Source organism: Hyposmocoma kahamanoa, unplaced genomic scaffold (genome assembly GCF_003589595.1).
Source record: "Hyposmocoma kahamanoa isolate Upper Pololo Valley unplaced genomic scaffold, ASM358959v1 79773, whole genome shotgun sequence".
NCBI classification, from domain to species: Eukaryota; Metazoa; Arthropoda; class Insecta; order Lepidoptera; family Cosmopterigidae; genus Hyposmocoma; species Hyposmocoma kahamanoa.
Genome location: NW_020654042.1, coordinates 1 through 17749, shown reverse-complemented (window position 1 = coordinate 17749; position 17749 = coordinate 1). Strand labels below are relative to the sequence as shown.

The 17749-nt window shown below is 37.5% G+C and overlaps 1 protein-coding gene across 1 annotated transcript; it reads right to left on the bottom strand.

Annotated features, from left to right (window-relative positions):
- LOC113233723 (serine/arginine repetitive matrix protein 1-like) lies at positions 1–16591 on the bottom strand (the record flags this gene model as incomplete). Its single annotated transcript, XM_026468902.1, has 9 exons — positions 1–787; positions 1436–1619; positions 10725–10837; positions 10904–10988; positions 11993–12081; positions 13177–13277; positions 15109–15184; positions 15556–15657; positions 16328–16591. Coding segments are annotated over 9 exons (1099 nt in total), but the record flags the coding sequence as incomplete, so codon positions are not given.
- Positions 16592–17749: the final 1158 nt, after the last annotated feature.

Below are 17749 nucleotides of genomic sequence, written 5' to 3'. Positions count from 1 at the left end.
AAATAATCGGATGCTGTGAAAATAATTAAATTGTAGAGAATTTATAATAAAATTGCATAATTTGTTAGTTACGCAATGCTACTTACTATTGTATGTAATAGTTTTGACTTCTGATTATTTTCTAGTTAAATTCCAACTGATATTGTTTGTTTCTTATGTTATTGTATTAATTTAACTTTAAATGCATGCTAAGTTTTGGTGAAATGTACGATCTAATATAATATTATTAAGATCTGGATTGTTAACTACACTTTACAGAAAATTAGATGTTAAATTGGGCCTTACATTGTGACTATTATAATTTCGTTCGTAGAATCTTTACTCCAGAAAATTATCATTTTTGCAGATAAGGCTTTATTACACCAAGAGTGCGTTAAATACAAGTAAGTCTCGAAATCTAAAAAAATATAATTTCCTCTAGGGATGGTAAGCAAGAAAACTAACGCTGAACACAAATTACACAAATGAACCTGTAAATGACGAATCTATAAAATATGGCTAATTCTGTTGCGATTTGTCCAGCTAATATTGATAGGTCTGTCATTTGCGCAAGCTAGTATTGTAAGAAACAATTTTGTTTATTAAGTAAGACCTATTAATATTATATAAAGCAACAGTACTAGCCTCAATCTCTTAGCGCAAGACCGGTCAGGCGAACACCGCAGTAGCGCGTCGGATGACGAACCTCGCCGGTGGCGGCCGCTAGTCTGCGGGCGCCGGACGTGGTGGAGGCGCACGTGGTGGGAGAGGTGACGCAGGCACGCTCCAGCTCTCGTTGTGGTTCCATCTGAAACGTGCATTCTTTTTAACCAACTGTAAAAAAGGAGGCGGTTCTCAATGTATTTTTTTTTGTGTATATTACCGCGATTACTTCGGCACTTGGGAATCGAATTTGATGATTCATTTTTGTTAGAAAGAGGGTACTTTAGTGTTGGACCCATTTAAATTTGAAGAATATATTCTACCTCTGAGGGTGGCACTGTTTCGCGCACTTTCCGGTAATCGATTCTTAACTTTTTAGTTTCAGTTTGTATGTTGTACACGTAAGTAAACTTTGAAGTCGGTAATTTTTATTTTAATAAAAGTTATCGAGAACACCGCCGTAAAGTTGTCTGCTTATTCTACAGGATATATCGCGATGCAATTGCATGATTTAATTTCGCCTTCCCCTTTCCATCATCGGGAGATCAGAGGTAGACTAGGGTTCCACCCCGCACGAAGCGTTACGCCTCCATATTTATTTATAAAAGATTTTCAAAATGACGACTTCGCTTTTCAAAATCGCGGAACATACGTGGGGGTATACCCCTGGGATAACCCCTCAATGTGAGGGGTATCCCAGTTCCTTTATAATGGATTGGAACAGACTATGGCTTCCATTCCGTTCCGCAGTAATATGAATTGAGCGTAAGAAATAAAGTTATAACATACGAACCTGTATCTAACATGCGGCAGTGGATGCGGCAGCGGGTAAGGCTGCCGATGCGCCAAACTCTCCCGCGCGCTATCGGGTTCGTGTATCGCTCGCTCGGGGTGTCGGTCACGCGCTGCAACGTGGTGCCATTTCACGTACCCGCTGAGCCGGCGTTTCACCAGCCCCGCCAGAGAATGCAGCCAGCCTGTTCGCACCGATCTTTCAGTGCGACGCCCCTCCCCCCTCTACACACCTTTTGAAACGCTCTGCCCACTCAGTTTTAGCCCTTTGGTTGTTTTGCGAATATTTAAAAAATGGGTCAATCGGAATTTTCTATATCTCTCTCATTACTAAAGATCGGAATAACGCGTTTACCTAAACTTAAAGGAAGTAACACATGAGAATAAACACGTGGAGTGGGTAATATCCACATCTGAAATCCCAGAATTTCCATATTCTTTGTGTGACTACTCGTTATTTACTACTACAGTGTATTTAGAATAAAGTTTTTGTACTTGTAAATAAAAATAAAACCAGTTAAGTAGCCACGTTGAGGCAACAGGCACTGGTTCTAGTCCAGTCATCAAACTACAGGCCTACCGTTTAACTTTGTCGGTTCCTGAGGTATGTGCGCGGTGCGGGAGGAGTGACTGTTTACATAACAGTTATGTAGCGCTGCACACGGGATAATTTCAACAAGAAATTCTGACGATATTCAATAACAAGTTGATTGAAAAAAGTGCCAAATGCTTTGTCTATTAATTTCAACTATCAATGAAGTAGTTTATTCATTATCGTTTCACATAACAACAATTGACTAATTTTGTAGGCACTTTTTTTGGATCAATTATTGAATATCGTTAGAAAAATCTTGTTGAAATTATCCCGTGTGCAGCACGACATAACAGTTATGTAAACTGTCAATCCTCACGCGCCGCGCACCTACCTCCGGAGAGTCTGTAGTGGAGTATTGTCACAAAAAACAGATGAATGTCTGGATAGTAAAAATAAATATTTATTAAGATTTTCTTTTAAATTTTCCGGGACTACAGAAAAGTATTATCGACTACATGTGATATACTTGAAGTTTAGGTAAATATACGCTCTCTGCTAATTACTAACATAAGAGAAAGAGATGGTGGATTTTTGATAAGTCTGTTATTCAAACTTTTTCAGCATTGCCGTGCAATCATTAGCTAACGATCGCGTTATATTTGTATAGCAAATTGTAAAGCGCCTCAAACGGAAGCAATATAATTTGCCATGCAAATATTTATTGTTAATATTCTGGTTTCTTTTTATCGGTATCTTTTCAAAAGCCGAAAAATATTTGAAAACTTACCAATATCTAACCAACCAGAGAGCTCAAGTTGCTACATGCCTGGTAGAGTTACGTGAGAGCGACAGTACGAAGCTATGACGTGGTATATGGTGATGAATTTATGAAAGACAGGACCCAGCACCTTGCTAACAAAGCTTAACGCACACGCCGATAGCGTACGTGTTTGTAGTATTATTAAAGAGCTTAAGTTGTGTCCGATTTGTTCTTTGGCAAAGTGCCAGTCGAATACGATAATCTTTCCTCCACACTCGGAAAGACTTTAGGTCTACAAAATTTACGTTAATGAAATAACATTATCAATTTTTCCCACAAAAAAAATGTTGTATATTAAAATCTTGATTGAATTTTAACAGTAAACTATAACGAATAATGACGTACACAGCAACAAAGTGTTCACAACGAAAATAGCTTTAAAGTTTTATTTTTCAATTTACAAAAAAGCTTTTATTAGCGAGGTGTTAAGATCGTGTGGCTTGGTGAGGCATGTGACAACAACGGGCAGGCGATGTGGCGTGGGGGACAGCGGCAAAGCACACTTGATAAGCATTGATAGAAACATATTTTTTAAATAGTCTCGGCCCTTTACAATCCTATACGATGATCAAACAATATAAAAATTGTCCTTTAACTTTTAGTCAATAAAACAATATTAACTTTTTAAAACTTTTTTATAGCAATGTCATGTACAGTCTTCTTGAAAAGTCGCTGTTTGTTTAATTTCATTTAAAGTCATTGAAGTAAAAATAAAATGAACATTAAAGTAAATTTACTTAAATTCATATTATTCAGGTTATTATTGATTAAAAAAATATTTTTATTGATGTAAAAATATAATCTAATTAGGTGATTAGCGACTTTTTAAGTTGACAGTACAAGGGCTAGGAACCATATCACAGAAGCTAATTTGATCGTTGCGATGTTGTTACAAAGCTATTGCGATGGTGTCACAATATTGTTGCGATGTTGTCACAATATTGTTGCAATGCTGTGACAATATCGCTACGATACTATTAAATTGAACACAATTAATACAGAAATATGAAATGTAATGTAAATGAGTTTATTTTGTATTCCATTTTGCGTACGTTCAAACGTCTACAAGGGCTACCTCCTCCGGTCCCAGTTTGTAACAGCTCTTTTGTGGTATGGTCTTATTAATCTGTCTCTATTTAACTATATAGCTTCTCGAGTAATAATGTCTTAGTTGGATTGTTTCTATCAACGCAAAATCGACATAGAAATGTACACAACAATCTGAACGGTAAACAACTTAGATGGTTCGGAAGCAAAAAACAAGTTAGTATATAGCTTACATTTCTACAAGAATCTAACGTTGAGGATATGAAATGGTACTTTGAAAGTTTAAAAATTTTGGTTAAAAAAAGTAAAAAGAACGTTCTGTGTTTACACATAAGGTGTATTCTGAATGAATAGCAGTTCCCGAGATACTGATGAAGGGCTTACAGATTAAAAAATCAATAGCCCACTTTACACAGTCACTCTATCGCGCGTGATTAGGTGAGTATAGGAAAGCCTGCACGCGCAACCGTGCGCGATTACCTGTTTGAAATTGTTTAAGTTAACGTTCTTACGCGCGATTGCTCGTGTTCATTTTTTGTTGCAAGGGAAAGAGCGTCCGTGTAAAGGCTAATAGTGCAGGATCGTCGAGTATGTAACCAGAAATAGAGACCAAATGTCATTTAATTTGTTTGTTAACTAATCTGCCATATCATTACTGTGACAAGTGCGCTCCGTTTGACCAGCCCGAATTCGAAACAATTGACGAGTGTCGTCAATTGTTGCACTTCAAATCGACCAGCTGACTTGAGCTTTGCTATAATGGACGAAAATTGCAAAATTACATTAAATTTAATTAACGATGAAATTTGATTCCGTTTGCTTTGTAATTAGATGTTTTGCTGTTTTTCCCCACACCATCGAATGGAACAGCACGTCATTGATAGAGATATTATCTTTATTACAATAAATACAGAATATTTTTGGAATATACGAAGACCTACACATAGGTCAGTTGTTGGCGCTGTCTATATTGCAGTGCAAACAAAAGTTGATATTTATAAGTGAAGTATTTATTATAGAAGTTAATATTTCGTCTCTATTTCTGGTTATATACACGATGTGCAGGATAGACCGCGTGAAACTGGCGCGCTGGAGTGCGCGATAAAATGTCTGTGTAAAGCCCACTAACATCAGCACACCGAAGTACTGCGCCTACGCATGCGTTTTTTTATACACACATATACATAACACACACCCGAGCGATTTCCATTCAAATTCGCCTGACAGTTAACATGAAATCACATAGGCGGAACAGTTAAAAGAGCCCGGGGACCCGCGGATACTTTTTGAAACTGCACTGAGCGCTCTTTGAAGCAAGCAAGATGCACTAAAACCTCCGATGACGTGTGATCCACGTGACGTCGCTTTTATAATTCTTTATATAGAAATGCAGCGTACGCCGGAAGTCATCGGGACGTTTTTCCCGGACGCTTCGCCTGTGTTATAACCATCGCCATAGGGGCCTAATAGTGACAAGTTTACACTAAGTGGACATTAACGCAAAATGCAGAAACTTTCAACGTACCATTATAAACATTATAACTATGATCTCCTTCTAATGATAATTTATGAAATGCATTTCAAAAGCTCACGTTTTTACAACAATAAGACATTTTGAAGACACACAATTCCTTAAAGGTAAATTCTGGTGGACGTATAGCGAACATTTCTGTTAATATAATTGAAAAGTCTATTTGGGAAATGTTCGTTAAGCTTTTAGAGATTAACTTTAAAGAACGAGTTGAAACTGTAAGATTTGATTCCAAAATGATAATTAACGTAATAAGGGTTTATGCTTTATTTGCGGGCGCGGGCACGTGTACGTGCACGTGAGACGGATAACTAGCAAGAATAAATTTAGCATAACTCAGTCCTTATTATGTTTAGATCAACGACATAAAGGTAAAAATATTTCGCCCCTTTCATGACAAAATGTGCAATAATTGGCAAGAAATAAGGAGTTGAACACAATGTAGAACAGAAGAAACGTTGGACGCATCGAACAAAAACAAACGTAATAAAATAAAAAAAGGACTGACATAGTACTGCAGTAGTCAAAAAGTGCACCTAATGGAAAATGGTAACGGCCGTCTACAGACATTTGCGGTAGCTAGCTAGGAAGTATCCTTAACACTGTAAATGTATTGATAAGATTTTAATGGTCGTATTCTAGAACTCTATCCAATGCTCAAGTCAGGATTGCACTGACAACACAAGCACTGGAAATACGACCCTAATGGCAGGGACTTGAGTATGATTTCAAGTGCTTTAAACCATACTCAAATCCTGACTTGAGCATTGAGTAGAGTTCTAGAATACGACCCTAAGACTTTTGTGCCTGTGGCTACACTGCCTGTTCCTGCCCTTTAATCCGGAACACAAGCGTTAGTTTGCGGTAGAAATAAATAGGCCGGTAGTTTTTAACCAATCAATTTTTTTTAAATATAATATCAAGTGATGGGACGAACAAGTCGTGTGCCTAGGGTGGTAAGCGACACGCTTGTCCATAACAGTTGCAGTGCCACTCAGAGCTTTAATACGCAAAAGATCGAAGAGGCACTGACACTGCGCCCGTCACCCTGATACCCGCTCACGCGATACATGCAGCCGTAGACGCATACCACACCTAGAGGTGCCGGTGATGATTTTATTCCGATTTATCATCGAAGTTATAACAGATAAAAGAACTAATATTAATTGCTATTTCGGTAACTACTCTAGCAAACCATAAAGTTTTTAATGCCTGGGTCTGTCATTTAAAAAAAATAAACAACTTCAAAAATACGTCACGACAATCGTGTGTGTTATTGTTTGGGCTGGTGATTTCGGTGTTTATTTATTGAAAACATACCGTAAGTAGCGTTTTTTAAGTTTACCCTGAATATAAATGTTTATAAACTATACTTTAAGGAGTAATTTCATGGTAAACGTCAGAACCACTCAAACGGAATATTATCATATTTATCATGTACACCAAAAATTTCATTAGTGCTTTTTAAGTGCAGGATTTGCGGTGTATTACTGCATTTTATTTTAAATGTTTTTGTTGGTAGTACGGAGGGTATTTATTTAGCAATGCAGAATAATAGTTTTTATTTATAAAAACTTGTATTTAAACTGAATACTTTTCTAATTTGCGAAATCAAATAGCCGCCATTTTGCGGTAGGAGGAGCGCATCGCGTGAGCGGATACATAAGTTGACAAGTCCCATGTGCCTGTAATTTCACCAACACCCCTACCCTTTAAAATCGGAACGCAGTAATGCTCACATTTCTACTGTTCCGCACTATTCCGAGTATATCAAACTCGCGACTAGAAATGAAAAACGAGACCACATTACAAGAAAGCCAACTGTTCTTATCTTCTTCATTTTCTTGTTTCTTGCCATTTATTATGCACTATAGAGCACAAGCAAACTCTGCAAAGCACAGTTGCACCTAAAGCGAATGCCTCTGCTTCTTCGTAGTTGTTCTCTTATTTACAGTGACAGGTATCGTTCTAGCACATACAGTGAACAATGATAACATGAGATGATGAAATGATTGTAGACAATTTACTAAAGTTCAAATGCTGTCATTTCGTTAAATATATGGTTAATCAGTTTGCGAGGAATCTTTTTAAAATCTATGTATCAATAACAATAACAAAATAAAATGGATTATTTTGCTTTTTGGTGATTTGAATTAATATTAGACATAACTGGTTGATGACTTTAAACCTATAAAACCTATAAAGGGCGATTAGAATACGCGATTCAGAACAAAAAAATAGTTTTATTTCCTATCGTGATATTCAATAAAAATAATTCTTTTTAAAACATTCGGAATCTGTTTCAAGGTTCTACCAAAAGTCTGTTGTGCATACATTAAGATTAAATTGAGTTGAAATTGTTCTTAATACGGCGGTTCAATTATTCACAAATTTAATTGCAATATTTTTTTTTAAATATCGTGTTTTTACTGCCATGATATTCATCTATTTTTTGTGAAAATAATCCACTTGTTTGCTATTATTATTTGATACAACGAACGTACAAACATAAAGAAAAATCCTTAGATCCGACGACTGAACTTAAACCAGTATGTCGCCGCAACGTGGCTACTGGATTAGGTAGTTTTTTTTTTATAAATATGAGTACATATAGGAAATGAAACTATTTTTCCGGATTTAAATCGCGTATATTTGTTTTTCAAACAAACTGACGTTTCGGGCCCTTTACAGGTCCCATGGTCACGGTTGACAGCGATTTAAATCCGGAAAAATAGTTTCATTTGCTATGTGTAACAATCGCGAAAACCTAAGAACTCGAAATGCGAGTACAGACAAAATAAAAATTAATATGGAGAAAATTCGCACGACGCTCTTTGTCCTCTCCTTCCCAATCCGTACAGGTATGGAGTGGAGTACACTAATATAGTTACTACCACATTTTAACCGAGTTCAAAAAAGTAGGTTCTCTATTCGACTGAATTTTTTTATCTATGTTAGAAAGAGAGTATCTCAGTATTGGTCTCATTTAAATTTGAAGAATATATCGACTGTGAACTGGCAATCGGTACTATCTCAATTTTGACAACTTTACAAGGATGAATTTATATATAAATTCAAGTATAAGGTCTACGAAAATCTAATAGTTTTTTTGGTAAACTTTCTTGCTTTGTCATGAAGATTTCTATGATGTAGCAGATACTGTGTGAATAGCTCGCGTATTCTTAATAAGAAAATCAATAGCGCTATAAGTATCCTCCATCATTATCTGTTAAATGGGTAAGTTATTTCCCCAAGGGCTGCTGACGCAGCTATAGCAACTGTTCGGAGTTGAATTTCTAATTAAACCGCTAGGAGCCGCAGCCGCTCGTATGCTTACATTGGGAATAATTTCTTTGTGTACCTATATAATGGCACAGTCCTGTTTTCATATAAGAATAGATGCTATAAGCATCTGATTTATGAAATAAAAATACGTAGTTTTTAAATATTTTTATTACACATACACCACGTCTTTTTATTTAATAAACCAGATGCTATATAAATGACGCAAACAATTTTTTCTTCATCGTGCAAAGTTGTCAAAACTGAGATAGTACCGGTTGCCAGTTCACAGTCGATATTCCACCTCTAAGGGTGGCAAACTAGGGGATGAATCCGGTTTCGCGCACTTTCTGGTTTCAATTCAAACTTGGTAAATCCATGAACTTTCGAGGTCGGTTTTTTTAGTACTCTGCACTGAGATTATTAGATACATGAATATTGTAGTCTGTCACATAATCTGACTAATGATTATGGCCAAGTGTCTTATTGATAATTCTTTTAAATTTTCGGTTGTATATTACTTTCCACCCGATGATATGGCAATACTGAGCGCGCGAGTAAGGATTTATTGACAGCGACAGTCTTGAAAACGAACAAATCGTCTGTTTAAAGGTAAAACCACATACGTGATATTTTGTACAAAAATCTTTATGTAGCTATAGTAAGAAAATCACTATCTTTCTGCAGGTGAAACTCAATAACAAAAAAGTTATAAACTGAATAAGTGGTTTTATTAGCAGAAAGATGATGAGTGTCACAACAGGTACATAATTTGGAGATTTTTTGTGGATTTGTGGAATGTCACGTATGTGGTTTTATCTTTAAACAGACGAAATAATTACATATATTTAAAGTCTACAATGATTTCACCATACGTAACAATCATGAGAAGCAGTTGAGTGGCAAGCGCAGCTTATTTTGTTGCTTTCTTTTTAATTAGTCAGACTGGCTGCCCTCATCCTTTATATACATTTAAAATTTAACACAATCGAAATTCTTGTCATTATGATGCAACATTCACCGTAGAACTCTTCTTTATTACTAAAGTATTATGGAACTCAATGAAATACATATGTTATCGTAAGGTCGCGTTCCCATTAAGTCGTAACGTTTTATTTATCGTTGGATGATTGCCGCGTCTAGCCTGTTCCCATATCACGACTATCTGTCGTGACTGTATCGTGAACGTTTATTTCATCGTTGAAGGACTGTCGTGTCTAGCTGTTCCCACTAAATCTTGACGACAATTTATCGGTTCACGGCAGCCACTTGTCGTTTGGACGACAGAATCGTTTGAAGCTGCGATTGCCTGTCGTATCATGTCACATGTTTAGTGTGACGTTTTATTTATCGTCGGACAATGTCGTGCTAGCTCTTCCTTTTGTCACAACAGTCTGTCTTCGTGACGTCAAAAAAGTCGTAAACGAGAGTTAGTCGTGTTGTAGTTATAATGTGTGAACAACTTCATTTATATATACAAGCCACGACACTTTAAACTGCACGACAGTCTGTCGTCACGACATAATGGGAGCGCGCCCTTACACTACATTTATTTATACTTGTATGGAGTTACCATAGTTTTATTATATATCAATACTGCCAAAAGTTTGCTATATAATTAGTAAATATTCGTTTAAACGGCAAGGCGAAGCCAGACAGTCAATATCAAGTCTATCGTGTTTCGCCTTACGCCGTAAACCATCAGCACACATCGTAAAGTTAAAATAGTATACATTTTAAACTGTGCCTCTACCACGAGTTTACTGTGACAGTTGTCGCTAGCGACCGCGTAAATTACTTCACAATTTTGTATGGCAAATTTTACAGCGCCTCTAGCGGTCACGAGAAGAAACAACATTCTGTATACAAACATTTTAAGCGGTCGCTAGCGATAACTGTCACTGTAATCTAATGGTAGAGGCACAGTTCTAAAAAAATAACGGTCCTGCTAGTGTCAAAAACTTTTTAAAACTACCTTGTCATCATTTAAACAATGTGGCGTAATTCAAAAATATACATATAACTGTACACAGTGTATCTAAACTACATCATTACAGCCATTTCTAATAACTTACTCTGGTCGTCGTGGTGATGTTTGGTGGGCGGCGGCGCGGGCGCATTCAGTTCCTTCCGGTATCCGTTACGCAGTTCGGCACGCGTTAAACTTTGACTGCGGCCTTCCTGTAACCTAAAGAGAACAGTTTTAAAAAATCTTTTCATAATTACAAAACGATTTCTAACGAGTTTTCCATACCTGTCGTGAACTAAAAATGGAGACGGTGGGTGAAGAATACTCTCTTGTAGGGACATATGTCTCTCCAAATCCATACTGCCATTCACTGTAAATATGGGAAAAAAAATTATAAATGCAAATTTTGCATACATATGTAGTGAACATCGGGTAAACTCGGAAACCACGACAATTTACAAGCGCAACGCGTTAATAACCGCGTCTATATTAATGACTTACGAATGTATATTATTTTTTTAATAATACCAAGTGATGGGACGAACAAGTCGTGCGCCTGGTGGTAAGCGACACGCCTATCCATAACAGTCGCAGTACCACTCAGAGCTTTAAATAGCAAAGATCTTAGGGGCACTGCCACTGCACCCGTCATTCTGAAACATAAGTTGACAAGTCCCATGTGGCTGTAATTTCATCACAACGCAGTAATACTTACTTTATTGCTTGGCGGCAGAAATAGGTAAGGTGGCTGTACTTCCCAGGACGAACTCTCTCACAAGGATCTCTACTGCTACTAGACATTCGACACTGTCTAATATTTTATTGAATATCAAGTTGTTTTATCGTGATATTCATACATTTTTGTGAAATAGTTATTATACAGAGGTCGAACACAAAGAAAAAAGAGTAAGTCGACCCCTCCTACGTAAAGTATCGTATGTCCAAATTGCCAAGTTTACAGGTGAGCGTTTTAAACTTCTGAATTCACTGAAATAAGCATAATACGTGACTTTAGCATTTCTCAGTATTATTCTCATAGTTACTCACATAGCGTATTATAAAATTCTAATTATCGGTTAGATGATCTATTAGATGATCACTGTATGTGAGCAACGAGTGAATTCAGAACTTTAAAATGCTCCCCTGTCAACAGCAAACTTGGCAATTTCAACATATGATCTTTTACGTAGGGAGGTCGAAGTGATGGGCTGAACATATAATACGTGTAATAGCAAACGACACGCCGCATATTTATATATCTAATAGCAAAATATTATTGGTTATTAAAACACAGATCTACTACACTCCGTTTGGGATAAACGGTCGTTTAGTTATCAATGAATGCAGATGCAGAGAATAGCTAGTAATAAATACCTTCGTGGTTTCCTAATAGACTGTGGTTGGGCCTACTGGTTCTCGGCGGCGGTTCCGGTGATCTCCCTACACTATGCTCTTTACTAAGACTGCAACAAAATGTATTATTATTACGCTATATAACGTAATTGAACAAAGAACGATACTGATTTGTTACAACAAATGATAGCACAGTAGAAAATGAACAAACAAAAAGTAATAATGTGAAAGAATATTTTAAAATGTTAAAAAAGGAAAAAGGCAGAAAACAAAATCACAAATTAAACAAAAATAAAATAGCTACATACTATTTGCAAAAGACAAAGACATTAAATAAAAATATAGTAAAAGTGGTACTGGTTGAAGCAACAAAGTGTACGGTCTGAGTGAAAAAAGCGTTCGACAGGTTCAACGGAGCGGGCGAGCGGGAAGAGCGCGTTTCAACCAAGTGACTTCAGCACACGCTCAGCGTTTGTATGCGCTGGTTAAGTTTTTATCATAACATCTACATCGTACAATTCTATTGATACGTATTTAGAAAAATAATTACAGCTAAAATATTATTATAAGTCAATACAAGTTCTAAGTGACATTGTTAAGCGAAGAAAGCAGTTTGGAGAGACGACAAGCAAAGAGGTTGAATGAAGATAAATTTCAAGAGTATTCTTATATTTTTATACTTTGAATGCGAAGATAACAATATTTCTGGTTTATTTTTATAACCATATTTCGATAATTATGTCTTCGACCGACCCCCGCGCCACTCAGCCGGCACTCAAGACACCACGCTCGCACGGTGCATGGCGAGAATTTGCGAATTGCTCCGCATTGCGCATTCCCGCGATGTTAATCTTCTCTGTGTTTTTTTTTCTATACTTTCTTATCAATACCGACTGTTTCTATACTTTCTTACGATCCATGTCGCTAACTAGTTTAAAAAATACGTTCAGTACGGTTGGTGATCGTCGAAGGAATGGTTACCCGAGCCGTGGCAGTGAGATGTCTTGCGCCACGAAATCGTGTCGCAGCAATTCGCAGTTTTGTGTTTCGAACCTTAATACGAACGACTCACGCCCCGCCAGACGCTTGATATAACAGGGTATTCTAGCCGTAGACTAACTCAGCACATATTACATAGTTAATCTAATGTTGTTTATAATTAAGGTGGTTAAGAGACACATTTCATTAGACGTAGCGTGCATTACCTTCGATGTCTAGGCGTGGCGTGCAGGTCGACCCGTGATCTTCGCTGCTGGCTCTGGTGCTGGAACCTCTGCAGCACTATAGGACTCGTGTTGCCCGAACTCTGCAATAAGCAATAGCTTTAATTCTTCTAACTGAACATGTGAGTCCCGTTAGAAAAACAATACAGTATATTTTGGAAATGAAACTATTTTTCCGGATTTAAATCGCGTATATTTGTTTTTTCAAACATAACCGACGTTTCGGGCCCTTTACAGGTCACGATTGACTCAGGTGGTACAGTCTTCAACCAGTTATGTCTAATATTAATGCAAATCACCCTATTTTTTCACTATAGTTCTCGAAACGTCGGTTTGTTTGAAAAAACAAATATACGCTATTTAAATCCGGAAAACTAGTTTCATTTCCTGTGTGTAACAATCGCGAAAACCTAAGAACTCGATAAATACAGTATATTATTTATTTGACAGTTAACATCTGTGAACTGGCAACCGGTACTATCTCAATTTTGACAAGTTTACAGGTTGAAGAAAAAATCATTTATATAACATTTGGTTTATTAAATAAAAATATGTAATGCACATATGTATATACATGTGTAATAAAAATATCTAAAAACAACGTATTTTTATTTAATAAACCAGATACTATATAAATGACGCAAACAATTTCTTTCTTCGTCCTGTTAAGTTGTCAAAATTGAGATAGCACCGATTGCCAGTTCACAATCGAGTAATTGTTTCGGACGGATGTAGGACGGAGAACGGGAGCAGACACCCTGGATCGAAGTCTATGCGCGCTATCAATTTGAATCATGCTTAATTTTATGACCGTCAGGATGGCTGGTCGCCTGTGGCGTCAAAATAAATGCGTTTTCTAAATAATTGGTACCCTTGATATATTCTGAGAAATTTAAAAAAATAATTGGCCAGCCATTCTAATATCAGGATGGCTGGTCGCCACTTTGTTCAGCATGAAGGGAGCAGATTTTCCAGAAGTAAGTATTTATTACCAATAATTGCTACTTTCACGAATTAAAGACATACGCTTCCTATCTACATTAGTTAAAAAAATATAAACGATTGAAAATTTTACGAAGAAGTGCCAACGCCTGCCCTTTATATTATGGCAACAGAGCGCTAAAAAACTTTAGCTTTTTTTTAATTTAATAAAATTCGTAAAATTTTCAATCGCTTATATTTCTTTAACTAATGTAGATAAGAAGCTTATACCTTTAATTCGTGAAAGTAACAAATAAGTAGCAATTCTTGAATATACACTCAGTGCCAGACGTCACAGGCGACCAGACATCCTGACGGTCACTTAATTTTACGTAGTCGAAAACAAGTATTACACATTTTTACATTAAAAATTACACAGTAATACGAACAAGTTCAACTACTGAATCCCATGAAATCTCTAAAGGAACGTCTGTATAAATATACTTAGTTCGAGTAAGTATGACCATTCAATAAACAAGCCTAGTGGATGATGGATCCCGTAACAACACAGCGCGCATTTTGTTATATTATGTATTTATTTAATTAATTAATGATAATTATTTAGCTTTTTTTATAATACCAAATGACGGGACGAACAAGTCGTGCGCCGTGTTAAGCTACACGCCTATCCATAACAGTTGCAGTGGCACTCAAAGTTTTAAACCGCAAAGAACTTAGGGGCACTGCCACTGCGCCCCTGAGACATATGTTGACAAATCCCATGTATCTGTAATTTCACCAGCACCCTTCCAAACCAGAACGCAGTAATGTTCACATTATTGCTTGGCAGCAGAAATAGACAAGGTGGCAGTACTTTCCTAGACGAACTCTTTCACGAGAAGCTCTACTGCTACCAGAAAGTTGAAGAAAGCTGTTCTGTATTTGTTCACTAGCATTTGTATTGTATGTAATAGATAAGACTTTAATACTTACGGCAGGTGAAGGCCGCCATCGGTTTTCCGCGGAGACTCGTCGGACCGGAGGTGGGGGAGGCGAAGCGTCTATCGTTCTGTACATTTAAAAGTAGTCGATACAACAACCAAATTGGAAAGCACCACGATTAAAGTTCATTGGCTTGGCCATGTCAAGAAGGTGGGGTAGGATCGTGCAATATCAAGAAAGTTAAATGTAATTTAATTAAAGGCGTATTTACACAGGGTGGACTGCCCCCTACGACAGATTACTTCGCTTTGCCGAAGGAGGCACAGTCGACTCGCTGTTCGTGTTCAGCGGCGAATACCTTATGCCGATTGGTAAATTCTTTCACCACGATGGCATGCCTTATAGTGTATGCCTTCGATACGATAACAAGAAGATGCAAACTAAACCTTACACTCTCTACTTAGGGTACGCCAATAAAACGAAGTGTATTACGCTTACCTTCTTCTTGGGTAAGGCGAGTGGTTACAAAAATCAGTCTCTAAACTGGTTGGCTGTGAGCTGCTACCGCCTGCGTGTGCGCTACTTGTCATCCGCCACGCTCTGAAAGAGGTAATTTTCACATTAATGTTAATTCTTCGAAATATCGTTCTACGGCCCGTCTAGGAACAGGCTGTCTTTATTATGCGATATTCCACCATATCACAGCACAATTACGGTGCAATATCTGAGATACCAGTTTTTGAGAATCAATTTACGTACATGTCAATTTTTCCTGAATTCGCCAGCTATGACGTAGTCGGTTTCGAAACATCAGCTCCTATCGTAAGCAAAATATCTACCAACATAACCAGACCTCTATTAACAACATGCCAGTTACTTCCTAAGCGTCGGTGTAGCCAGGTTCGATATTGTTTGCTAATTGAAATACGTCACAACGTATTGAGAAATCAGCGTCCTGGAGCCATTACCAGCTCTGACCGTAAGCAAAATTGCTGTCCTCCGTAAGATGCTAGGTATCTGCAAGGTGCAGTGTAACCTGGTCTGAAGTTAGTTGCTAACCTTAAAAGCTATGGAATAGTCAGAACGTCGAACCATTACCAACTCCTATCGTAAGCAAAATTACCGTCCTAGTTAACCAGAGATCTATTGACAATGAGTCAGCTACCTGCTAGGTTTCAATATAGCATGGTCATTGGTTCTGGGAAATTCGGCACTGGTTGAATTTTACCATGTAATGCAACCAGATCTCTCTTACCAATAAGCCAGTTACCTGCTAGGTGTCGGTGTTGCTTGTTCAGGGGTCCAGTGCTGGAAGAAACTCCGCACCGGCTGTGGAGTGGTCGGTGTTGATCCATTACTAGCACCTACAGTATGAGTAGCTACTGTAGATACATTCTTCGTTCCACTGGGACTAGAGATTGGCAGAGAGGCGTACCATGCTCCAACAGACACTGAATTTCTTGCCGATTTCACAACAAAAGGATGTTCTAATAGCTTCGCGTACTTTGGACGTTGTTTGTAGTTTTTTGTAAGGCTGAAATTAAAAAAATATTTAAGGTACATTAACTTACAAATAAATGGACGACGGGTCTAATACAAAAACCACGAAAAAATGTCCCAAGTCAACCTATTTAAACGTAGTGACATTTCAAGGAATATGAAAAAGCTAAAACGTTGAATTTAAATTGTAATGTCATCGCAGTACTGTCTAATTTTGCTTGCTTCGCTGTCAGTCGAACAAACGAAAACTAGAGCGTGAATGACGCTCTGTATACGATTTTAACGCCCTATAAGTTCGGACACTTTTTAGCGCGGACCCGACGTCCATATAATTGTAAGTCAATGTTAAGGTATTAAATAGATTCAGGCGTTACTTTGCGGAAGTCCATGTTAATAGCTGCCTCCATGGCCGAACGGTTACCATGCCGGACTGCCACGTAGAGGTCCCAGGTTCGATTCCCGGGCCGGGTGAAATATTTGACTTGCCTACATTTATTTCTCTCGTGAGTTTGGATGTAATTTGTGGTTGTCTATATGTGTGTCCATGGCACCCGCGACAGAGGGTTTCCCTAGTGCGAGGCTATGTTAGGTGTGTACGTTATTATTATTATTAATAAAAATGGAAGTAAAAATACCCGTAATAAAGGTAATGATGCAGTTAATTTATTATACAACCCATGTTGTTGTACCTAATTATTTCCATCTGTTGCATCATCACCTTTATTACGGGTGCTTTCGGGTTTAGACTTCGGTTTTCGGGAGACTACCAAATCTAGAAAATTCGAACCCACTTCGGATGTTGCTTGTGCAATAAGTCCGATTTTCAAATCCGAGAAAGTACGAATATCGCTTGACACCTAGAGATAAAATGACACTTCGGACACCAGTGACATTCGGACCGTCATTTCTCGGATACTAATCGGATGTAATGCGCGAACGCTCTTTGTCTATAATCTTTAAATTTATTGAATGTCACGATATTTGACCACCATGATATTCAAATATTTTTGTGAAATTACTCCACTAGTTTGTTATAATTATTTATAAAAAGATCGAACACTTGGAAAAAAATATTTTGATCCGGCTGAATTAGAAACAACGTCTTCGAGCAAACCGTGCTAGACTCTGTGTCAACTAAGCCACGGAACGAACTAGCGGACCTTACGAACTTTTCTATGTGCTTATGCAACGT